At 38.9% G+C, this 26242-nt stretch overlaps 2 protein-coding genes across 12 annotated transcripts in view; one reads left to right on the top strand and one right to left on the bottom strand.

Moving 5' to 3' along the window:
- Positions 1–1701: 1701 nt before the first annotated feature.
- KIF11 (kinesin family member 11) lies at positions 1702–26216 on the bottom strand. Of its 11 annotated transcripts, none has more exons than XM_054832346.1 (27): positions 25994–26216; positions 22874–25410; positions 22352–22425; positions 21696–21791; positions 19747–19923; positions 18960–19065; positions 15678–15810; positions 15449–15546; positions 15289–15367; positions 14767–14952; positions 14558–14682; positions 12945–13035; positions 12409–12651; positions 12203–12298; positions 11450–11538; positions 10844–10931; positions 9681–9869; positions 8335–8542; positions 7887–8059; positions 7449–7571; positions 6303–6461; positions 5769–5908; positions 4854–5133; positions 3570–3792; positions 3167–3324; positions 2727–2843; positions 1702–2038 (listed from the first exon to the last, which is right to left on the bottom strand). In XM_054832346.1, the coding sequence occupies exons 6-27, from the start codon at positions 19040–19042 to the stop codon at positions 1913–1915; spliced, it is 3207 nt and encodes a 1068-aa protein (XP_054688321.1). In that variant the 5' UTR covers positions 19043–19065; positions 19747–19923; positions 21696–21791; positions 22352–22425; positions 22874–25410; positions 25994–26216; the 3' UTR covers positions 1702–1912. The 11 variants fall into 11 exon arrangements, with proteins under 11 accessions (XP_054688321.1, XP_054688320.1, XP_054688322.1 ...); XM_054832345.1 differs by having other exon boundaries at positions 21696–22425; positions 22874–22948; positions 23202–25410; XM_054832347.1 differs by having other exon boundaries at positions 21696–22948; positions 23202–23271; positions 24236–25410.
- Positions 25759–26242, top strand: part of IDE (insulin degrading enzyme) — a 67235-nt gene continuing 66751 nt past the window's right edge. The window contains exon 1 of the mRNA XM_054832362.1: positions 25759–25829. The gene's annotated coding sequence lies outside the window, so the exon portion shown is untranslated. The remainder of the gene's footprint in view (positions 25830–26242) is intronic.

Raw genomic sequence — 26242 nt, 5'->3', positions numbered from 1 at the left:
GTTCCAGATTGTTGGTTCATACTGATCCTGTGAACTCCATAGGGAAAGTGAAGTCATAGGATCAAAGTCTTACACAAGTCTCTCCCATTTGGCTTAGGCCATTCCAATACAGCTGTAGGATCAACACTTGTGGTTGAATTCTAGTTAGCGAATGATTTCATGAACAGCCTGGGAAGATCATGCTAACATCCAGTCAGCGTTAACAAGTGCAAGAAAATGGATCCTAGGCCCTGGAGAGTTCTTAAGTCCATTAAGTTTCTGGTGTCAGAATCTGGCAATATGCCAAACACTCTCTGAAGCAGACAGTCCTGCAGCTTCCAGCATTTCAAGTTTCTTACAACAGAAAGATTTGGTATATAAGCTAGGAACCAAGATAACATAACACCTCCCCTAATATTTAAAAATAAATAAATAGATCCAATTTGTGTCTTATTCTTGTGAAAGGAAATTAATGGTTTCCCTCCTGCTAACAGGCTCTTAAGAAAAAGGAATTAGCTTTGCCCACAGAGGCAGAAGAGTGAGGATAAATAAGAGCTAAGAGAGGTGTTTCAGACAAACACAACCAATTAATGGTCTATCTCATGCTAGAGTTCAGAGAATCAGTGCACAGGCACACTTCAAATTATGTCTTTCTACCTCTATCAGCAGGACCGCAGTGCGGTCTCTGAAAGGTGTCCAACGTAGACCTAGTTGGCATACCTGCTCAAAGACTATAGACACATGGACCACCCATTTCAACAAAGATCAACTTAAGCCTGCAAAGCTAGATACAGAAAAACGGACAATCTCTTCAATCACGTTTTGACAATTAGCTAAGAATAGTGCTTCAATGTAAGTTAAGGCTGCCTTCCAGCGTCTCTCCCATCATAAACCTATTCATCTACTTTTTTAGCACATCATTTAGCTGGAAGTTTTCTTCAAATTCTCAGGTAAGCAGTACGAAAAGAGCAGCTGGTCAAATGCCACTATCAATTACTGGAAATTCACTGTTGTTATACAACATAGAAGCTGCATTTGTAACCAAGTTTGCATGTTTTAATGTTAAGTATCTACATCTTAAAAGCAACACTGCCGATTTACAATATATAAGCTGTGGTTGACAACATCATATCCAAGCAACACATCACAGCTGCAGGTTAAGAGAAAGAACACAACAGCGGGGTTCAAAACAAATGAAAACAAAACCCCCAAAACCTAGCAGTAAGACTAGCTTTCATATACTGAAGAGGCATTGAAATAAAGCTATTGTCTATTACGAAAAAAGGGAGGGAACCATCCTCTCCTGACAGCACAAGACTTACGACATAGCTGCTAATGTTTTAGCTAAATTAAACCTGGTAATAATAAAATGAAAGTCACGTTTTACTCTGAGGGAGATGTTTATACATTTGTTTTCCACATATCAATGATTTATTTGAAGTATCCCAATCAAAAGACAGCTATCTACTCTGTAGAAATAGGAATCAGACTAAAAAGCAGGTACAAAAATAGAACACTTATTTACAGTTAATTAAAAAATAAAATGGTAGCTGGTAATGTTGACAAAGCATTTTTCCACATCCCTTTCTGTTTTAAATTTACAGAGAAACAGAAAAGGATCTCTTACGTGACAATATAGAAGTCTATTTAACATACAGCACCATAATCTGCAGGGTGGGGGGTTTTTTTGGGTTTTTTGTTGGTTTTTTTTGTTTGTTTGTTTTGTTTTTTTTTTTTTAAGGTCTGTTAATACTTTGCAAGCTACAGCATATAAAATGGGACAAAGGCAGGACATCTGACAGGCCAATCTTTTGATCCAGCTTTGTATCGATATATGATTATATACAGAGACAGAGAATAACCAGAGAAAGTTATGGCTCAGTAGACAATTAGACATAAGTACTTCAAAACAGGGATCTGCAGTGGATACATCTTAGTTCAGTGATCTTAAAGGAAGCTTAGATTTGGGAAAGAACTGTTCCGTCATGTCCTCGATTTTGTTCTTCTCCACTGTAGCTGCAGATTTGTTCTCTTTATCTTTTTTGTGACTCCTTTTATGCTGGGATTTAAAGAACACACACAATTTAAGAGAATACAAATAAATTAAAGACTACTTGTTCATGTACAATGCAGTATATAGTGTTCTGAGAAAGTTAATAGAATACCTGAAAAAGGTTCCTAATATTGCATTTACTAAAGAGGTTTATTGTAGATATCTGGAAGTTCAGCAGCTACTTTTAAGGTATCCATGACAAGTGAATACACCACTCCCCCAAACCCAAGCTTATTATAACCAGGGGTTTACAGTGACACATTGGTAGAGCAAGAGTGTCAAAAGGAAGGAAGAAAATAATAAAAAAAAAAAATCAGTGAAGGATCAAGAATGCTAATATTTCTGTTTAACCTTGAAGAAAATACTCCACATTTAATCTCAACTTTTCTATTAACATGTGTGTTTATGTCTAGTAGATTATGACAATATTTTTTTGCACACAGGATTATTTGCTGAGGAGTTTTCTGTCTGTCCAGCTTGTCAGAAATTTGCATTATTTTATCTGCTGTTAATTGTTACCAGAACCTGCTGTTATTTTAGCTCAAGTTTAACAAAGCATATTCTCCAGTATTTAGAGAAGTTGTGAGGCTAAACTAAATGATAGTAGGTAACTTTAGGCTACAGCATGATTATGGAACAATAATTTTCCTTCACTCTTAAATACATAGCTGTTTGGAATATCTGTGGAAGTTACCTGGAAAAAGGGAATACCACCATTTGCATGGCAGCCTATGTTTGTATCCAGTAAGGATTTGTCACTAGCAAGGCTTTCACTGGATTCTTGTAACCCTTCTTCCTCTTCCAACAGGTCCTAAAACAGAAGTTTTCAGAAAAGCGTATTTAATGTTTGAACTTCCTAGGTGAATGTACTAAACATGATCAGATCTATAAGAGACATGGCACTTCCATTTTTGAAAAACAGAAATGAAAGTCTCTAAATTATTATTATCTTGAAAAATAAGAGAAGACATTGTTTTTGTCAAAAGCTCAGCACACGTGACTCCAAGTACCCTGCAAAACACAAAGGCTGCAATCTGCTCTAGGGTTCTAGTCTACTCTCCACGATGGCACGAAAAAACTCCCAAAGATGTGAAATCTTCACTGAAGAGCCTCATTTGCCATTCACACACATACCTGATCTGCATTATCCTCCACCACCTCCTTTGTTTCACTGTTTAGCACAGCATCAAGCTTTGGTTGTTTTTGCCTTAACTGCTCCAACAGTTGTTCCCGGGGTTCTGTTCTCACAAGTGTGACTGGATAGTAGTAGTCTCTTCTCTGTGGAGTTGTCCCTTTAATGAAGATTGCACACTAATGAAAGGCACTATTAAACACTTTCAGCATTTGCTTTTAAAGGTCCTCAATTTTACATTAACTCAATATAGAAATCATGCTTTGTTCAGTCATTATTTGCATCCGCCTTAAAAAAGGTGTAAGGCTGCTAGTTATATCATGTCCCCATTAACCTTTACTTACAAATTCTGAAATTGAAATTGCTTTCTGTAAAACCATTCTGTCCCCAACCTACTTTAAATACCTGTTGGAATATCCACTTTAAGATCCTCTTGCAGGAAACCATTAACCTGAGTCAGTCCATGCTGTGCTTCCTCATTAAGTGCCAGCTTCTGCTCCAGAAGTATCTCCTGATCAACCTTTATCTTATCAAGAAGGCTATTTAGTACCTTCTCCTCAGCAGACTTGTGTCTACTAATATGGTCAACAATTTCAGCTATAGCTTTATCACAGTTTTCTTCATTTTTCTGAAAACAAAACAAAAAAAAACACCCAAGCAAAAACACCAAGTTAACAGGAAAGGTAAGGTTATGGCCTCTTTTCTAAGATGTGGTGCATGATTAGTGACATGACCTGAAACGAAACAACTGGAGACCTCAAATTGAGAAGTTTCAGTGCCAGTTTTACACTCTCATTTTGAGAACTATCTTCAGAAGAGAGTCACTTTCTTAGAAAGTATGATCATTTTAGAAAGCTACTCATAAGAATAAAGATGATGCCATCTGGTTCAAATCAGACTCCTCATGCTGCTTATGCACAATCCTGTGCAGAATTAGGATATTTAAGTGCAAGTGAAAATCCCACAAGCACTAGAAACTTGTAGGGAAAAGAAGGAAGACTGTTTTTGCTATTCCCATTGGAATGAAACTCCTGAAGTGTTCAGTAGGTATAATAGATAGAGGGGTGTCTTCACACTGCAAATGCTTTTAACAGTTAAGTTTTTCTTTCCAAAAGTTAACAAAATGTTAGGTTTGCCTATTTCACACTTATTAGAACAATAAAACAAGAAGGGTGGGAAGTGAAGTTTGTGATGGAAATGAAAAAAAATTACAGAAAAAAATTCTCAGATAAGAGACCAGAACTAGTAGATACCTAAAAGGAATGCTTTCTCCCACAATGTTAATCCATCTGACCAATAAAGTCATTTGCATCCTCCAGAATATAGTCTCTATTTGATCACTGTGCAAATCTCCCAGGGACACTACTGGTAGATAAAGGTTTAGAATCAGAGATATACTACCAAAAAGGTGTAAAAAGCCCAAATTACAAAAGGATGTTAGCCACATGGGATTAATCAAGACACTATTTTTTGAGGTTATTTGCACTTTAAGTTCAAAGTCTTCCTCTTATATTAAGCTTTTGATTTCCTCTAATTGCATCTATTTAAGCTGAGTAACATCACTCTGCTGTGATTGAAAAACACCACAATTTTGTTCTGACTATAAGTGAAAACGTTTTTCCCCCTACAAATTCTACTGTAAAAGTTTGTCTCAGAACATTGTATTAGACTACAAATGGCTATAGGTACCTTTTGTAAACACTGAAGTTGCTGTTTCTTATCCTTGAAGGACAACAGCTGCTGATTGGTAAAGTTGACTATCTGAGCAGTTGTAAATTCACCCCATTTATCAGTATCCTGAGACACATTTTTGAGATTGCTGAGAAGATGTTGACAGTGGCCAGTGGATTCTTCCAGCATCATCTTGTTTTCAGCATTTATGATCCTGAGCTCTTGAGAGAAATTATCCAGAGATGCAATAAATTTGCTGTGATTGGAAGCTGTACTGCTGACTAGGTCTGTAGTTTTCCTGCAACAACATATTTGTAATAGGTCAGAGATTTTGAAAGGTGGATTTTAACACATCCTACATTTATAAATATTTGAGACCAGAATCAGTGAAGTAGTGCAGTTCTATCAAACCAGTTAATTATAATGTTGTTGCACTATTTAGTAAATTTACAAATTGCAGAACTTGGAGCAGTAGGTTTGTTAAATCCCCTAAAAAACCCAACACACACACAAACAAAAACCCCACAAACTAAAAACAACTTTGGCAAGACCTTAGGTATTCAGTCTGCAACTGAATGAAGCATGCTGCAATATCTACGCTATTATACTTTAAGCTAAGCCTTTATGGTATCACGTTCTGAAGTCCAGCCATACTGAGAGCCATTCATCAGCATATATTGCTCCCAAACCCATGGCCTCTTATCTGCGATATGCTTGAGACACAAGTTTGAGGAAAAGCCTTGTGGAGCTACCTTCTGCTCTGGGGAAAGGTGAACTATGATCTACATTCTGTGGCAGAACTGAGCTCTAACATACAGGTCTTGTCCAGAAGACTTTATAAGCATATAAATATGAAGAGCATCTAATTTTGCAGTCCTCTTCATACACAGTTTTATCTTGCATCAGCTACACCAAAAGTAACCTGCTCCTTACAGGTGAACATTTTCTTGCACAGCAGTGATGGTGGTCTTCAAGCTTCCGTTTTTCACAAGTACATTAGTTAAATTCTTCTGAGTCTCCTGAGCAAACAGGTCAAGCTGGCTTTGCAGCGAGGACATCAACTCAGCTGCACTCTAATTAAGAAAAGTGACACACATTTCACTGTTATTCTGCACTTTTTAACATTCTTAAAGGGTAGTTGAACATCTTCATTAAAAATGCAAAAAAAAAAAGAAAAAAGAACTTTGTCATTCTAAAGCCAAAGGTACAATTTTTGAGTAGAGAAGATACAGACACTTTGCTTTTGGAGATATATGTAAAAGCATATATACTGACATGCTCAGAGCAAGGGTAAATTTTTTGTTAACCTTCCTACATAAGCTTCTTAAAGCAGTCCAACAAAGGCTGAAAAGAACTAGGATCATCAAGTTACTGTCCTAAAATTTCTTCTAAAGCAAGCACAAGGGTTTAACTGCTACAGAGTTTAAATCAAAGCAAACAATCACTTGGTGTTTCTTACTCTGTTACCTTTGTATGTGCCAACCTCGTCATTTCTACTTCTTCTTTTAAATTCTCACAATCATTCTGAAGCTGAACAAAAACACTGGCCGTTTCTTCCTGCAATTTTTTCAGAGTGAGAGAAAGATCTGCAAAGAAGATATCCATTTCCTTTTTATGATCCTCCATCTATGAAAAAAGATTTAAAGTTAGATATTTGTCTTTAGGTAAGAACTGGATACTTTTCCCTAGCAGAATTTATACAGAAACAAACTCTACCCCATGAAAATTGTCAAGGCACTAAAAGTATTGCCTGTAAAAGCTGCAGAAGAACACTTTGAGCAATCTGAAGTTACAGACTGGAATTTGGTGTGGGCTTTTCCAAACACAAAATTTGTAAGGTAGACAAAATAGACACCAGCAACGTACTTGGTTAAGACAAGAGCAAGAAGCAAGAGCTAGTAAGCCATGGACTATTTGTTGTCTAACTCTGAAAACCAATAAAAAGCCTCTAGATAAGGGGAGTTGATTTCATATGAGTTGTAATTGACAGAAGGGGGAAATTTTTCAGTCAGAGCAACAGATCACCAGATTTGTTTCTGACAAAATGGGAAAAGAGGAATGAGAGCGAGGCTGCAGTTCTACATAAACATCACAAGATAGATTAGAACTAGAAATTGAAGCAAAGGACCTTTTTTTTTTTTAAATAAGTGCAGTGTTGTCTGCAGTTATGGTTATTGTTAACAAGATATAGCATCACATTCCCTAGGAATCAAAGTGACTACAGAAAAAGTTTGTTATGATTGTGGGAGAAATTGGGAGTGATAAGACTTGACTAAGTTGGTTATTTTAGATTTCTAAAATACAGAAGAGACCATATTAAGGATATTATCAAATATTGTTACATATAGCTTTAAGCATCCACGTTTTACCATTCTTCTGTGGCATTCAGGTGAGCAGTTGTGCCCATACAGGTAACAAGCAAATACACCACACTCAGAAGTGGAAAAGAAGTCTGAAAGACAGAGCTAAAGAGATAGAACTCATGGTACAGACTAAAGGAGAAAAGGCCAGACCAAAAATGGAAACACCGACACGCTGCAGAAAAATCACCAAAGGGTTATCTGTAAATACAATAAAAAGAGCACAAGATAAGAGACAAGTTATGTGCATTACCTTGTCAGCCACAGCAGAATATTTCTTCATGTTACTCTGAAACTGACAGTTTAGCCCCAAGACAAATTCTACCATTGGTGTCAAGCTATTTAATGCTCTTCCTAATCCAGATGCATGTTCCTCCTAGGAACAGGGTTTAAAAAAAAAAAATAAACCAGGATAGATGGGTATAGATGATTCTTCCTTCATCTGTATTTGTAAGAAGCTATCCATATACATATCTATGTACTCTGCTATTACAGTATTTGCTATATAGTACATTAGAGCTTGTGGTGGCACCATGGGAGGGGAAGCAGGGAGGGACATAACCATGGCCAAGTGCTAAAGCAGAGGCAGGTAGAGAGCATCAGAAAAAACCAACAACTATATTTACAGAACCCCTTTTGATAGAGAACAGTTTCAAATATCTAAGTAACAAAAGTATGTAAATTTACTAACAATTAATCTCAGCAGCTCAGCTTTACAATCGAGTGACAGATTCTCATGTTGTGTTATTTTTTCAGACATGTGAGAAACTTCAGTAGACACCAATTCTTTAACAGAGGCAAAAGATGCTGATACAACTGATGCAAGAATATTAGCTGCTGAAGAGCTAGTAGACAGGAGGTCACCTACAAAAGAAATCAAGAAGCATTACAAAAATTTTTTTTAAAAGTTCCACTGTGAGATAGGAACTCTTTTTATTGCTCATCACCATATTGCCTTTTACAGCACAGGAAGGCTGTTGATCATCCCAGACACATTATTACTAGTGCAACTGTAATCATTACATTGCTTAAAATAAAGCCTCTTCCACTTACTAAAACAGATTTGTTTTAGGAAATGGGCTTTGGTACTACTGTTGCAAAAATTCAGGATGACATATTGATGCAGGTATTACACTTACCTATAAAATTTGTGTAAGATGTCAACATCTGTTGCTGCTTCAAACTGTTTTCACTAACTGAATCTTGTATTTTGTTGAACAAAACATTCATTTGTCCTGCAAATGTATTTTGGACGATAGCATTGTGTTGATCAACAGCCTTCTTACGGTCCAGTTTTGCATGGAGACCAGATACATCTTTTGTAGTTTCTTCAACTGTACTAAGTAACTACAATTTTTTTAAGTTAGTCAGTCTTTAAACAAGAAGTCAAGCATATGTTATATAAGGAAAACCAACTGTAGTTCTGATTTAAAGGAGAAGTTATCTCCCTAGAAAGACAGGTCTTTCCCTTTACATCACCAAATTACAAGTTTCTTAATCCTGGTGTTAAGTCACTTATAGTCTTAGAATACAGAAAAAAGTTATCTATTAGAGACCATTTGTTCTGACTTTGAAATTAAAGCATTAATAAAGGACATCCTCAGTATTTAAGGAATTAAGATATCATTTATCACAGATTAGTAACCAAAAAAAATTCCTGACCATTTAAACTTTTCCTGAACAGTTTGATAGTAAATATATTCTTTAATAGTACTCAAGCAAGAGGTTTCCAGTACTAGTTCTGTGATAATTTAAATGTATAGTGGACTCTTGGTTTTGTAGTCAACATAAGTAGTTTCTGTACCCACTTCTCTCACACAAACACTCCACAACCCACGTGCAAAAAACTAGGCATCCCCTCCCAACCTTACAGGAATCTGAGTAGAAAGAAATTTTCATGTTGACTAAAGATACTAGTTTCATCACTTTACAGTTTAAATAGCAGGACACTCTCTTTCCCCACATTGTCTGTTTCAATAGTCATGAACAATCTACAAACACATCAAAACCATACCCTAAAATATAGGGGTGACAGGGCAACAGTTTCCATTATCACTCAGTGAGTGTAAATTACTACACACACCTCTGCAAAGCCTTTTGCTATTTTTCTTACCTGAGTTATATATAACTTACTCTTTTGTAGGGCCAGTCATAAGTTCTAGTAAACTACTTATTCTGCAAAACAACTCATGACAACAAATACTGCAAAGCACAGAATTCTCATGACAAATTGGCCTGAAGGAAAGGTAGCTCCAGACCAACCAGCATGTTTAGCAGTCAACTGTCAATATTACCACAGAGAAAGTCCTGCAATCTTAAGTAGCTTTTCATCATAATATAATTTATGGAGAGAGCTAATCCTAGTTTTCCATCTTAAATTCACACTCGCATCATGCTTTAGCAACAATGATTTCCTAGAACAACCCAAACTCCTAAACATGGGAAGCTACTGTTAGGTTAAGTTAGGTGCAAGAACTGTGACAACCTTGCTAGCTGTGCCATGAAGTTTTTGTTCAGTTTTTTCCAGAACCGAAACCACATATTCTTCTTCAGCCAGATGAACCTTGGTTTCTTGCAGATCTTTTTGTGTTTCTTCCAGTTCTTTCTCCTTGATTTGCAGATCTGTTTTACACTGCTCAAGTTCATTTTTACTAACTGTGAATAGTTCAGTGATCTAAAGTAGAAGACAAACATCAATAGGACAACACTGCTTTTTATAAGTTCAACAGTCCCGCTTCACATCTCAAATTATGCCAACAATAACAGAAGGCAAGGTGTCATCTATCAATGTAGTTTCAGCTGTAAGGCTCTGAGGTCTTAAACCTAGACTACAGATTTGGATAGTCTCTGTATTCACTGAAAATATCACAAATCAATACCATTTTCACTGTAATAATCCCTTGCTACCCCACTCAAACCACAAGGCCAAGCAATTGTTACAGCACAAGGAAAAAAAAATCTCACTAAACAAACTTAAGCAGATAGAATGAAGAAGAATCATAGAATGGTTTGGGTTGGAAGGGACCTCAAAGATCATCTAGTTCCAACCCCCCTGCTGTGGGCAGGGACACCCTTCACTAGACCACATTGCCCAAAGCCCCATCCAACCTGGTCTTAAACACTTCCAGGGATGGGGCATCCACAGCCTCTCTGGGCAACCTGTTCCAGTGCCTCACCACTCTAACAGTAAAGAGAGGCAGTAAAGCTGATTACACAAAGTAGTTACATATTCCAGCAAATTAACAGATTTCTTTTAAAGAGAAAGCTCCCATTTTCTGTGTAATTTGTTAATGGGAGCTCATCACCTTCTCCCCTCTCCCCTCATTCTTTCCTCCTAAGCAGATATCTGTCAACTGAGATGATACGATTTTACAAGCAGATTCTTGCTGAAAATCCAGCTAAGCAAATTAAAGGTAAAGTGGATGACATTAAAACAGCTTTAAAAAATAAATATTGCATCCTGTGACTTCATATATGATATTTGAACTTCCTAACTTCAAGGATTAAGAAGCTTCCACTCTTGACTAATTAGGGAACTTTAAGAACAAAAAGTCTTCAGACTGTTCTTTGCTCAAACTTTTTTCCTCCTTCCCAAAGATTTCTTTCTTTTTTGGCAGATTTAAGCCACAGTTGAGAAACATTACTTACTCTTTTCACTTCTTCCTCCATGACGCTGATTTTGTCAACATACTCTGCAATTTGTTCTTCCTGAACTGTCAGCTTTCCATTAAGGGCCCTCAAGCAAGGATTAAAGCAAACAAATTAGTCAAGTAAGACCTGATTTCAAGATTAGCTACTGGTTTTTATACTATATATTTAGTAACTTCAAAAAATAAGTATTGCTAACAAATGCATGAAAAGCAGGTAATGTTCACTTAATGCAGAAAGCATTTAAGACACCTTTCCGTTCTAAGCTGTGTAACTAGCCTTCTTACAAAGTGAAGTAAACTATATCAAGTTTGCTCTCCTATATGAGCTTCCACTGAAAGAAAGGCTGCATGGTATAAATCTGCATCCTGGTTATGCTTATGGTAAGTTCCGCATATAAATAAAACCCTCAGTGTAAACCTACTTTTAGGCTTCTATCTGTGTAATAATTAATTTCTAAAGAACAAGTTGACCAGTCAGTTAAGTTCTCCTGACTATCTTAAAATTTCTGGCATGAAAATAGATCTGAAAGCATTTCTATATAAGGATAGGTACCAGTATCTGAGATTTGTTGTTAGTCATTTTATAGACATTTTGAAGACATACTCATAATTTTCAAGTGAAATATAGACTCCATTTTTTTCTCGTGCAGCAGCAAGGTCTCGCTTCAGACGTTCAATCTCTTCAGTATATTCCTGCATACAGAAACAATCACTTGTAAGCCTGAAAATGTCTACTTTGCTTTCAAGATTTAACTTAACAGATATTTTGCAAAGATAGTGCTCCATGGAAGTTTTGCATAAGCACAGAGGCAAGCACCTCTGTTCCAAATAATTTCAGCATAGCACCATATAAATTCGTTATCATTGGATATATGTAGAACATTGAAATCTCCCATTTAAATCATATAACAGCTTACAATGGGAATCACAGCTTTTTTAGCAGTGGTCAGCTACTTGATATCGGCTCTTATACTTAACTGACAAATTCACTTTAATTCAGGCACTTTCTAGGGAATGAAGCTGCTAATACAGTAAGTCCAGAAAAAATATCAAGTACCATTTAGTAGCTCTCCACTGACTTGTAAACAGGTAATCCATACACAAAGTCATAGCTAGTAGCAATAGCCTCTCTATCCAGCTTTAGTCTTAGCAACAATTTCGGTATCCGCAAAGTGACTAGTGCTGTACCAGTAAAGCAGCTTAGTTTGAAAGCATCAGTTCAGTGATTAAAATCACCTCAGAAAAGCACTGCTACTAGTTATAGCTTCTCCACAACTTTGCGATTCCTGCATAGCAAAAACTACGTTAACAGAATCAAACCTGTAACTTAATTGGTTAAGATATATGTCTAGCTTACCTTAATAAGAGCTTTTTTTGTTAGCTTCTGATTAACTTCAGGCTTGTTCATTATGTTCTTTGCTCTGTGGGCATATTCCAGTGTACTCAATGTTTCCTGTGACAAATAGATGTAACACTAGGTCAAGCTGAGGACTTAACTCATTTTCGTATCATTAGCAAAAATCACTATCTATTTTAGGAATAGATTTTCAGACTTAACTTTACCTCAAGATTTATAGATGCAGGAGAAACTGTGGCAATTATTGATGTTTTTGTTCGTCCCCCAAGAGAGTCTTGAAGGATTCTTGTGAGTTTTGATTCCCTGTATGGAATATGTGGGGCTCTTTCTACTAGAGCAGTAATAACTCTTCCCAGTGTCAGGAGAGACTGGTTGATATTTCCAGCTTCACGAGCTCTTTTGTCCACGGCCCCAGATCGACCGATGTTTTCACTTCCTGCAAGATCAACCTGTAAGACAAGAGGAAGGACATGCTTCTGTCTCAAATCACCCTGAAGAATGCTTGCCCCATAGTGTTGCAGAATACAACACACAAACTTACAAGTTGTTCAGGAGACATTAGGGTGACAAATGGGACAGGCATTTCTCAGTGACAAATATAGTTCATATCACTTTATGAAAAACAATGATTTTTTCCCTTATTGGGAAAAACCCAACCTTAGATTCTCAAGAGAAAGCGGTCAGATTATTCTAGCGCATTACTTCAAGAATGTCATCAATGACATTTAGTTCAAATACTTACCAAGTTTAACTTCCCAATTTTAACAAGTTCTTCTCCATCTACTGTCGTTTCTTTCATATGGATGGTAATCGAAAACACAGAGTGGGAACGGCTATAAAAGAATTCAGTTTCAAACAGACATCCCATTAAAACCAAATGATCTGCTTGCTATATGATGCTGCTACAAGTTAGGTATCTGTGTTCTTTTTAGGGAATACATTTGGCCCATTAATTGAGACTTAAGCATTTTCAAGACACAAAGTTATTCTACCAAGTGTATTTTTGCGCGTATACATATGAAAAGGGTACTTCAAACCAGCAATGAAGCAACTGGATGACGTTTGCGACGTTCAATCCTGGTAACTTTTTTCTTATTTCAAGCAAAACCAAGAGAAGCACTTTGGTTTTGTTTACATTTGTGTTCTCAACTCACAGACACGTCAAGAAGACTGGCTTATAGATTTTGTCGATACACTAAGAACAGTTTTACAGAATGTGAGATTAAGAAATTTAGTTTTCTTTATTCAGGCTAAGAAAATCAGCAAGTAGCTGAATTCAATGTTAAAAATTTAGAAGTTCAATTCAGTTTTCATTTGAAACAATAGTACAGCTTCAGATTATTTTAGCTTGAGCTTATTCCTACTAGATTCTGACTATGAGCTGCAATCATATGAAGTAGCCTGCATTGCCATAAAAAACCCCAACCCTCAACCTTATTCCCAGCTTCCATAATCCAGTTTGCAAGTTTTCAGAAGGTGGGGTTTGAAGAGAGGCCCTTGTGTTGACTTGTAAAAACCCAAATCTTAGCAGTATTTTGAAATTCCAACTTCAGTAACAAATCCTAATATGCCATTTTCTACTGCTGGTGAGGAGTGGAAAGGATACTTGAGACTTACACCAAGTTTTTATTCAGTAAACAAGACTGGAAAAAAAAAATCCTCAGCCACTTATAACAGCTAGAACAAAGGCAATCCACCTCTCTAGTACAAGTATATCAGCTAAATATCTTCCAAATTTGAAAGGACTACAACCTTCTTTTTGAAGATGTACAATATCTACTGCAGAGAATATTTATCTCATGCTAGTACATACCATGTATTTCAGTTACATATCTGCCAGACCTCTGTCTTTTGTTTCCACAGGCATAGAAAGCTTTAAAAGTTAACTTCTTAACTTTGAGTTTTAATTAAATGTCAATATTCTAGATGCCAGATTAAGAACATTCTGCTACTTATATCTCAGGTAGAGTTAGCTGGAATGGCAGGGCTACTGTTCCAACTAAACACTGCATATTAACAAGGGACACATTCATAACAAAGCATGTAAACGCTAAACAAGAGGGGGAGCTTATGTAAAAAAATCACGCAGAGAGAAACTGCCTGCCCATTTTTAAGATGAGAAGCATTCAGATTTTATAATGCCTGTTCACGCACCTATTAAAATCACCCCACAGGATGTGGTAAAGAAGTTCTAACTACGGCTTTCTAAGCCACATTTGGCAGTCTGAACTGTGATACACAATCTCAAGATCATGTCAGGTTTGCACTAGCTTCAGCATCTTTTATTTGTTCAGTAAGATCCTGCTCAATAAAACAAGAACAAAACAAAGTCTCTGAAACGGGGAAGATTTGTACCTGGAATATGCATTCATGTAAGTAGCTGCAGTTGTTCTTTTTGCTGCACCTCTTTCCAGGATTTGGTAGACTTCATTTTTGTTGTGTACAGTTATTTCTTCCAAGCCTTTAATAATTACACCCCTCTGTCAGAAAATAACGCATGCTTATTATGCATCTCAACAATCCTGAAAGCCTTAAGATAACAAATCTTGGAAGACAGCTCTAACCTTGTTTCGAGGGTCATCAAACATCTGCAGTCTTTCTCCAACATCAGGAGTAGGATTCAGAAGATCAAAAAGCTCCTCATTGTAGATTTCCAAAAGAGAGACTTTCACTGAAAATTCAGTACCATTCTCTGTGAGTTTTTCAAATATTTGATGCAATGTACGGGGTATTATACCTGCTAGTGGATCCTATAAATTAAAGCAAAGTATTTAATATGTAAATGTACTGAAATATTTGGGGGCGAGGAGAATTTCAGTTACATTGTCTGATTTGATATAAGCAAGAATGAATACCTTGTACAAAGACTGTCTTCCATATAAAGATTGCCAAGACTTGTATGCATGCATTAAAGATACAAAGTTTTGATTTTCGTATAAATGAATGAAGACCATTTGTTAATTTACAAACATTTAAGGAAAGTCAGCTTCAGGATTTGAAAGGCATCAACTTTAGGTCTTATTTAGCCTTCTACAATTTCTAACTTTGAGCCATGGTACAGATAAGTCTCAGGAGTGAAAATATACCTCTTCCCAAGTGTATTCCTCATTGGGTGACCGCTCCCCTTCCATTGTGAAGGTCTTACCAGTACCAGTTTGGCCGTAACTGTGAGAACAAAAATTAAAATGTAAGCAAGAAACTAAAATTCAAATAAAATCTCCCAAAAATAATTATTGGCTTACTTACGCAAACACTGTACAGTTGTAGCCCATAATAACTTCATCCAAAATGGGACACACAACACTCCGGTAAACATCAATCTGCTTTGCCTGAGCTCCAAAAACCTGGTGAGGCAAAGACAACACATCCCATTTATCCTAAAGTAACATATAGCATCACGCAATACAGTAATCAGACCACATTAGAGATGTGTGCTAGCTTGTTTATAGTAGTCCCCAACTTGACAAGCATTTACCATATCAAATGTATAAGTCTTTCTTGATGTCTTATCTGTCACTCCTCCAGTGCGGACACTAACTTCCTTTCTTGCTTGATCACAGTCTACAACAGCATAGGAGCTTGCTTTACGTTCTGAGGCATTAAAAGGCCTAAAAAGACAGGAGTTAAGAATATCAGGTTGGTATCACTGCTAACAAGAACATAAACTGACAAAGCAGTAATATCACCCTGTTTAAGGATCCAGAATAGTACAATTGGGTAAAAGGAACATAAAGCTTTTAACTTAATAATTGAAGAAAAATTGCTGCAGTTTGGCACTTTCCAGACCTTGTTTCTCCTTCCACCCACTGCAGGACAAGTTAAGTATCTATAGTTTTTAGTTTGTTTACATATGTATTTAACAAGTCCATAAACACTTTAAGATCATATAGATGAGCACACAGCTAGCTTACATTAGAAAATGTTCAATTGCAGGAGGGTGGAAAATTAAACATACCAAACAGTTGTATGAATAAGAGCCTTCAAAAAAACCCAGCAAACTTATACATGAAAGTAAAGGCAATGGTGAATAAAATTAGTTAACTTGAAAAATTTCCTTTTTTATTTTCCATTTACACAAGCAACAAAACCTCCATCTCACACTGATAACACAACACTCTAAAGCACCAGGAATTCTAATAGACCCTATTAATAGCAGAACAGTAGACAGCAATACCAGAACCTTTATAATGCTGAGGCATTTCAACAGAACTTGTGAATAGAATTTCCTGAGACGGACAAAACATTGGATTTTTTGGGGGGGGAAAGTCCACATAAACTTTACTTAAAACTCAGAGTAAAAAGGTAATAGAAGTATACTAAAAGTTTAGAAATTTGATGGTGAGCATTTTGTTTCATCATTAAGTTAATTTAAACCGGTGCACACAGTTTTCCTCGAAGGGGTGTTTGCAATAATTTCTCCCAAAAAGCATGGAAATGACGATGGGCTGAAAACTATAAAACTTGAGTAATAAAACTATGAGTTATTACTCATTTAGTAGTGCTACTGCACTGAATGTCTATGCTACCTGTATAGTCGACCTGAGCAGTCAAAGATAGAACTCCTACAACCTTAGTAATCTTTAAAATATTTTGACAGTAGAGGCACTTCAGATGCTGGATCTCTAAGTTATAATGTTAAAAAAAAACCAAACAAAAAACCACAAGCGCATGGCATCTTGAGTTTCCTGACTCTTGTGGCTAACATTTCTTCCTCAACATAGCACTGAGGCTGAAGTGTTAGATTCTAAATAGACCACTAGACACTTCGGTGTAAGACTGACTGATGACAACAGCTGATCACCAAAATCTTGTTCACAGGGGCAAGGCACAACTTCAATTTTGTGACTTTTAAAGTAGTAGGAGGCTGAATAATGAATATATTCTGCTCTGTAATGATATAACAGTGAACAGTCAAATGCATGCCTTACGGTATGAAAGCCCACAACTGTATGATTAGAGGAACAGTTCAGCTAGGCTGAAGCACACATGCAGATCACCACCATGTGCCGCTAGACAAGCGACAACCTGGTACGCCATGGTGACGTTTGATCACAAGTTCATCCCCTTAGGTATAAAACATGTTAACAAAGCTAACACATGTAGTCTGCGTTTGCAAATTCATGTTTTACCAAAGCACAGTGAATGCATTGCTTGAAAAGGTTTCGGATAAGCTCAGACACATCAGACTTTGGAAGCAAATCAAGATAATTGCATCTATATACCTATCTGTAAGATCGGTAGAACCTCACTGATGCAGTAGGGAAAGGCAGAAGAAACATTTACTAGCTCAAACACATTGAAGCTCTATTAAAAAAAGAAAAGCTGTACAAGAGGCAAGAGCAAGGGCGAGCTAGAAAGCTTTTAGGGTTGAGAGACTAAATTTTGACATAGGACTTAATCTACACGTTGTAACAAAAGCAAAACACTACGCCATTGCCAATCCTGATACTACTGTCATATTGAGCATTATATTTAATTAAAATATACACTGATACTTAGTGAAGCTATTCAAGAACAATTGAGAGTAATCAGATGAAAAAGACAATGATTGCTCTTGACAGTGCTTCAAACTCAATTGCTTCAAAAAAAGTTACTCTTCTTTTGCGATAGCCTTGATTTACATCAACACTTTTGCCAGTCCCATAACATTTGTTTTGGCAGGTTTTTGCAAAAAAATAAGAGAAGAATCACTTTTAATTTCCATTTTTATTGTGCATCTGTAATAGTAGAACTTCAAAGCGTGAGGATATAACGAATGCAAAAGGCATTAATATGAAAGCTAACATTTGCAGTTCTGGCTCAAAAAAAAAACCTTCCAAAGGCATTTTTGAACACTTATGCTTAAACCCATTAGCAGTATTACAGTTCTAGCAAGCAACACTTTAAAAGCATTTAAGATCCAGTATCAGTGAGCAAGTATTTGAAGTCACCTCAAAATTACAAGGAGAACCTGATTTTATGGTACATGAAATTTGTCATATACCAAAACCTAAATTAATCTCATCAACCACGGTAGTTGGTCATATTACATAAGAAGTTCACACCTATAGCTTTTTGTCCTAATTTGGAGAGCCTGCATCACTGAAGTTATCGGAAAGATTGACAAGTGGGTGTAGCAAAATTTTTATTAGCTGTTAAATCATAGCAGCTTCCCACAAAAACTCATAGAAGATAGAAACTCAGTTGTTTTGTTGTTTGGTTGTTTTTTCTTCCCAACATCAGTCATATTAACTCTCATCTAGCTCTTCCTAACCTTCCTGCATAGCTTCATCCTAGGTGTGCACTGAATCAAGTCAGGAAATTGCAACTTCTGCCCTTTTTAAGCTGTAAGAGATTATTCATAGCGGTGTTAGTTTTGCGGAAGTGCGGATTATCTCTGCTGGCTACAGGGGTCCGCCACACAACGCATACAATTAATGCCTCGGACAGGCATTTTAAAGCGCCGTACGAGCGCTGTTTGCACGTAAGAGCGGGCTCTTTAATAACGATATGCTCGGAGAGAGATCGCGCAGTTCAGTTTTCCCGGAGCCGCCGAGGAGCTTCTAGGCAAAGCTCGGGCTGCACGGCGCCCCGTCACCCCGCCGTGAGTCTGCCTGGGCCCGCCGGGCTCTGCGAGGGACAGCACAGCAAACGTTTCAGACCGAAGTCCCAGAGGGACTTACGACGAGGGACCCCACCGGCTCCCCGCGGGCTCCTGCTGTGGCCCGACCTCCAACGCTCGCCCGGGGTGGATAGGGGGGAAGGCCGCCGCGCCTACCTGCACCGCACCACCACCTGGATGTTCTTGCCCTTCTCCTCTTTCTTAGCGCCACCGCCGCCCTGGGAGCTGAAGGAAGCCATGGCGGACCTCGGCACGAAACCTGCTGGGGGTAGAGAGGCGAAACGCCGCCCGTATTGCTCCGGGACGCCTGGGGCCCAGGCCAACCGCCCGCCGCTCGCCTCAGCCGTCACCGCGCTCCAGCCAGGAGCGCGCGCTCCGCCACTGGCTTTGAACCACGCACCTCCCCCCGGCGGGCCAATCAGCGGGAGCCCGCGGGGCACCATGGGACTCATTTTCAAATTCTGGTGGTGACGCACTGGCTTGGCGGAAGCGGCGGTGCCGCCCCGCCGTGAGCGCACTGCATGCTGGGAGCTGTAGTGCCCCGTCCGTCGCAATCACGTGGCCGAGTGACGGTGGGGCGGGCGGCGGCGGGCCCACTTCGGGCCCTGGCAGCCCGGTCGCCGCCAGCAGCCGCGGCGCCTGCGTCATGGCAGAGCAGGCAGCACGAGGAAGCAAATTACACCGGACGGGTCGCGGGATGGCAAGGGATAGTGGATCCCCCGGTCCGGGACCAGGGTGGGCAGAGGGGCGCGTCTGCGCTACGGCATCTGACCTGGTCGCGCACACCGCTGTGACGTTTTACTTGTCAAACTCGGACCTGCTGTGCAGCTATTTTTTGCCACCACTACCGCGCGCGTTCACGAGGGGGCAGCAGGGAAGCCTACTCCCTTCTTTGCAGCTGCCGCTGAAGAGCCATGTATTCAAGGGCATCCAAACTTCTCACCTCAGTTATCTTTCTTCAAGATTCCCGGTACTCTTTCCTCACAGGTCAAGCCCTCTGTCCATCCTTTCTTCTATCCTCACTGGCTCTCCAGTTAGTTCACGATTTCTTTAAACATCACGTTCAAAATTGGAGAACAACACCTAGCCAGTGCCCAGCAGGCTGCAAGCATTACTGTGCCTGTTTAAAACATAATATCATATTTCTGTTTACGCGGTGGGGCACGGTGTTCACCGTTCCCAGCAGGGCACCCTGCTGTCCCCTCAGCCAGTGGTGCCCCACTGCAGCTTGCCAGGCGTTTGCAGCGAACTGCCAAGCCAAGCAGTTTCTACTCCCCAGCTGCTTGCTTCCCTGGCCCTGCCTGCAGAGCTCTGGTCCCTCCGCGCTGTGTGTGCTTTAGCTTGGGCTGGTGTCCAGCATGATTCATCAACATCACTCTGAATTCTACATCTAACTTTCAACATGTTTACAGGCTGGTATTGCCTGCTCAATTAGTGGGAAAATCCTATGTCAGAATGAAAATAAATAGTTAAAGGCTTGGGACAAAGCGCCGTGGGTGCACCACATCCATCCTTTTATTTTGAAACTAGGTGATGTGAACCACTCACCAAGTACAAGTTTGCATCCTCTCACTAGCAGTTTCATTTATGTCACCCTAGCTTCCCTGCGAGAGCTTCCTTTGAGACTATATTAAAAGCTTTGCTAGGTGAGATCTATGACAGGATAACAGGTCTGTGGGTAGAGGGGAAGGAGCAGATGTTAGAGAAGATTTAGCTGGTCTGACATGCTTCGTTCTTAACAAATCCGTACTGGCTCATACAGACTGTCATACTGTCATCTACCTGTTATGGCCTACAGTGCTACAGTGTTTTGCCGTTGTTGTTCTAGTTGCTGAAATTCAGATTACCCATCTATAATTTTGCAGGTTCTTTCCCCCCCCCCTTTTTTTTCTTTTTTAAGTTGGCTGCTTTCAAACTGAGACCTCCTCCATGAATTCTTCATCACAAATGAATCCTAACCCATAAGGCCTGCAGTAATTTTTCTGACAGTGACATGAAGCAGCATCACAGTACACTCCTCCACCATTTATCTCAAAAGTTAGAACAATGTCAGAGGCAATCAATCTTATACAAGACATGAAGAACAGGATCTCAGAAATACATTATTTTTATAGAAAAGGACATGAAGTGTTGAATTCCTAGTCTGTTGTGAGCAGAAATTGATTCAGAAAACATTAACATTCAACAAATTTGTCTGCCATTCTAAATATAGACTGATGGTGAGACAGGACAAGAGCTATGAAATCTTCAGAGTGATTAATAACAATTTTCATTTCCAGCCTGAGTAAGTATTTTCTGTTTGCTCCATGTGAGACTTTACTGCTTGCATGCTACTGAAAGCAATACAATCTTAAAGGATATATAGCATATATTACATGAAAAGAAAACTACTTTGCAAGGACAGACATTTGGAAGCTAGTAACTGCCAGATGAATTACTGCCCTTCAACATCATTTTTTAACCTTTGGGCCTCAAACCTAGAAATAAGGCAACGATTCTGTAGAAAAAGCTTGTAACAAAACACTTAAGATTTATATGCATAGACAACTAAGGAATCTGTATTTTCTAACAGTCTTGGAGCATAACTTCCCAACCAAAATTAGTTTGGTGGGTTGGTGTTACTAAGACATGCTATTTTTTTTCCTCTAATGAAACACTAAAAATCACAGTAATACATTTTGTTTCAGTTAAGCGAAGATTTAACCAAGTGGGAAAATTGATATAACATAAAAGCAATATCCATTGCAAACATATTGAGATCACCCTTATTTTCGCTTGCTTTTTGTATTCCATATATGCTAAAAGCAAAAATAATTTGTACAGACAATTGTGTAGGAACCACTGCTAGACTGAAAAGTCAAATGCAGGTATGCAAATATACTGAATCTCTACCTTTTGCTCTATACTCCTTCACACGGATCATACAAAAGAAGGCAGCAGTGGAACGCAGGAAGTTTTTTCTTCCCATTTCTGCCTCTTTGTTCTTTTCTAGTATGAAAGTGTAACTCGCATTAGTCAGAATTTTGCTTAAATTATAAACATGTCTCTCACAAACATAGAGGAAAAGGAAAGATCATTCAAATGTGCATTTAAACAAGAGGAATCTATTTAATTATTGGGAGTTTAATCTGGCTGATCTTTCCTATAGCTGTGGTAAGTGGAAAACATGTATTTCTGGTAACTAAGTTAGCTTAAAAATGCATACAGTTTAATAGCTGCAGCTCTGTTTTACAAGGTCAATTTATAGCATAGATCATTCATTTTCTTAGGCTAGGTAGAGCCTAAAGATACTAATACACTACAAACACAAACTGAGCAACAGGAGGCTAGCATTTCACAAGCAATAAAAATAATTACGAGAAAAATGAAACAAGAATACTTAGGATAGTCTTAACAGTGGTTGGGAGAATGACCTTTAAGAAGGCACATGACAAATATGTCGGGTTTTTTTAAAGACAGACAAAAACATTACCAAAAAATAAATCATATATTAATACAAACAATTGCCAATGCAAGGACTTCAGTAGAGATTACTAATCACCACTTACTGCTCAAAAAGGACAATTTTTCACTCAAGCTTGCCAACAAGAAGTCATTGTATTACAGTGATGAAAGACAATGCCTGTCTCAAAAAAAAATAATCAGTGTTTTCCTCGGATTTATATCGGATGACCTGGGTAATTATAGGTATGTGGGCCTGACAGTGAAATTGTTGACACTAAGCATGATTAGCTAAGAATTAAAAAAGATTATAATAATGGAGAGAGATAATTAATACAAATTATAAGTTTGGGTGAGACTTAAGACTTAGTAACACCTGTTTTGATTACCAACATGCGACACAGTCTATGAGCTGTACCGAACACATGGAGAGTTTAATATTGTTTAATATTATAAGTGACATAGGAAAAAATTACCGATTAATTGCACATTCAAATGAAAAGGGAGATGACCTGCACCTCAGATAAACATAAAGCACTTTTTAGCCTTTGAACAGCCCGTCCAGTTGGCCAGTAATATTCTACACTCTGTGCTGTCCACATACAGAGAGTTGAACAATAAGGACTCACACACACGCTGTACTGGTATATTCTTAGCTGAGGACAGGGTTTTCCTTCAGTCAAAGAAACAGGATAATGATTTCACTGTTAAAAAGAAAAGATATGATGAAATAGCTACCTTATTGTTAAAAATTAAGGACTCAATGCATATATAACATCATTAAAACCAGAAATGGTTTCAACTAACGAGGGAAACAACTCTTTTTCCTGCATGTGTGCCAGATCACTGTCCGACACAGACACAGATGGTAGCACTTTTACATCTTTTTATAGTTATCATCACCATAATAAAAAATTAACACCACACAGGGGGGGGTGTATGCATTTGTGTAATTACCTCAGACTAAAGCTAGTAATTTTCCATACGTTTACTTATTTCCAGTTAAAGCATGCAGCTGGATGCCATCCTTTACATAAAAAGAAAAGAAACAATGAATGGGAAAACTGGAAACATATAGACTTGACAGGACCCACTGAAATCAACAGGAAATGTCGTCTTGGTTTCTCATTATCTTTTACTTCAATATTTTAAAATTTAATTCATTCAGTATTTTTATACTGAGAGCAGCCAAGAGACAATCTTTTTTCATATATGCCTTGTCATTAAATTGCCACTATTTATTTTGGAGCGGAAATAACTATCATAAGCTATTCTTTCTTCAGCCTGATGCCAGTCTGCTACAAAGCCCTTTTATATACAATTACAATTTGATTTTAATCCAGAATTTTAGCTAGGTGGGAAAATATGCTTCCATTAGAAGCATATCAAGATTGTAAACAGAGTTTTACATTTGCTGCCTCTTAGCTTTCAAGAGGAATATAAAATTCTAAATTATTTGTAACCTGTGTACTTTGAGGATCACTTTCTCTGCACTGTACAGTTATGTCACATATCCTGAAGGGGGATCTCCGTGCTGCTACTCCATAAGGCTTCTACACAGGAAATTTTGAATAATTTCCACCCTTATTCTAAATCATACTTAAATTAATTTCACCTTATGGACAACGCCTCTTTTTTCACTAGGGCGGGTGAAGAAGGAGGGACTGAAAGCACCAATTGTCTATGAGCAATTAAAGTTTCATGAGAAAGAAATCTTAGTTGCTGGACTACACTGAGAAAGGAATTTTACTCAAAGTCTTCTTTACTTTTGCTGATGGTGTCATATTAAAATATCTTTAAAACATGGAAAAGTTATCCAAAATAGTGTAGTTTTGGCTAGTATAAACTGAAACAGAGAGGGGTTAGATTATAAGAACACAATCTGCTCTGAATAAACATCAGTGCCATTGAATAGCTGCTAAATAAGCTTACAGGGAGTAAAGTGGATAAAATAGGCATAAAGTACAGTAGGTGTGACCTCTATTGCACACCTCTGCGGCAATAGTTATGTTAGATGCATGAGGAAGTGTGATCTTTCATCACCACAGCTACAGAAGCAAAAGCGCTTGCTCTAGATGCAACTATTCGCAGACAACCACAGTTTTGCTGGTCTACTTTGCTTTCCCAGGATTGCCCCCATGTATATCCTAGGCAAGATCTGTAAGGAAAGGCAGAATAGGATTTATCAGAGCAGTTAAATATACATCAGGCCGGCATTAGCTAAATATATACATTGGGTTACATTAGGCTAGCAAACTCTCTGTCAGGACCTGAAAAAGGAATAAACTGCCTGAAACTCTGCGTAATTTTATAGCTTTCACCCCTACATGATAACAGGTACAACATGCCTACAACTTGCATTAATAAAGGCAGAAGCATTTCCACTATACACCCAATTTCAGAAAGCAAGTCCAATTCACCACCTCTTAATCCCCCAGTTGCCTCGGAGAGGGAGGAGACAGATGATGAAGAGGCACTCATCTGGCAGCATGTTTTCTGCCAGCTGTAACGGTATTACCCTCTCTGATGCACTGCCAATGGCAACAGGGTGGAACTAATATATAAGGTCTCAACATTTATCCTGTCCTCTTTCCCTCTGGCCTGGTCTTGACTTTTACATACACTAGGAAATGGAAAAAAAACCCAGACTACCTCAAACTAGAATCCCATGAGGACAAAGATATCCTTCATTTTCACAGGAGTTAACATAGCGTGTTAAAATTAGGCTCCCACACAGTTCTAAATCCAACCAGTTAATTTAGGTGAAAACTACCAACCGCCTTGCTCCAACCAGGATTAGTTAACTTGAGAGACAGTTTTGTGTCTAAACTGAGGCCAGAAGTGTGGGTGTACTTGATGTAGACACGAATGTTTTAAACTTGGTAGCTCAGGTACCGGTAAGAGCGTCTCTATAGCAGTGCAGACATCAGTGGAAACCAGCAGCTGAATGTCTACCCAAATTCCCTGTTAGATTTCATTGACCATATGGAGTAGCACCCTACTAACAGCTAATTTGACCAAAGCTGACTAGTTTAAAGCTACTTCCAATGCATCTTCAGTCCCATCTTTGGGTGCAGAAATAACCTTAGCTAACTCCTGAGGCCACATCTTTCTACCTTTTATGACGGCAGGAGGGTTCTGTGAACTTCCAGCTATGACGTACCACCTGTAAGAAAAGGCAAGCAGCAGGGAAGCTAAAATCAGGCATTAACTGTAGACCATTACATTTTTTTTCTTTTTTCCCTTAGCTTTGAGACAGGAAACATAGGAAAATAGATATATCTGAAGAAGGCACATTACTAGAACTGCAAACTGGGGTTTTTTTGGGGGGTGGGGTTTTTTTGTTGTTGGTTTGTTGGGTTTTTTTTTTTCTAGAAAGGAATTAAAGCAGCCAGCTACAACCACAACTTTCTCACAGGAAAATCTACCAAGAGAAAAAAAAATCTCCCCAGAAAACCAAATACACGGACTTATAACAGAAGTTCAACCTTATCCAGCATTTACACCTCGTAAACCCATTCTGCAAGGACAGCCCAGTGCCCGGAGCAGCGGGGCCCGGTGCTGCAGACCTCCCTCCCACGGCAGGTGAGTGGCGGCGCGCAGGCTCCCGCGGGAGAGCTCCCACGGGGTAAATTCTCTCCCCAGGGGGAGGGAAGATTTTGACACCCCCTGCAGTGGGAGATCTGAAATCTCTGCCACTTAGGACGGCACCGCACCCACTGTACTCAAATTACGAGGCATCTAATTACCTTTTGTCTTTGCTTTCGCCGGCAGGGACGCAGAGCCCGGCCACCAGGAAGCGGGCGGGCCGCTCCCTCCGCGCCGGGCCGCAACACGGTCTCTTCGCGGGCGCAACCCAACCCAGCCCCGCAGCGGCGAGGGCCGCCCCGGTGCCCTTTCCCGCCACAGTCCTGTCCGCCTCCGCCGGGCGCGGCTCCCCAGCCCCCCCCGCCCCGCCGCGACGAGTGTCGCCCCGGCTCCCCGCCCAGCCAGCCACC

The sequence above is a fragment of the Grus americana genome, chromosome 7, assembly GCF_028858705.1.
Source record: "Grus americana isolate bGruAme1 chromosome 7, bGruAme1.mat, whole genome shotgun sequence".
NCBI lineage: Eukaryota > Metazoa > Chordata > Aves > Gruiformes > Gruidae > Grus > Grus americana.
This window is presented reverse-complemented; position numbering and strand designations above follow the sequence as displayed.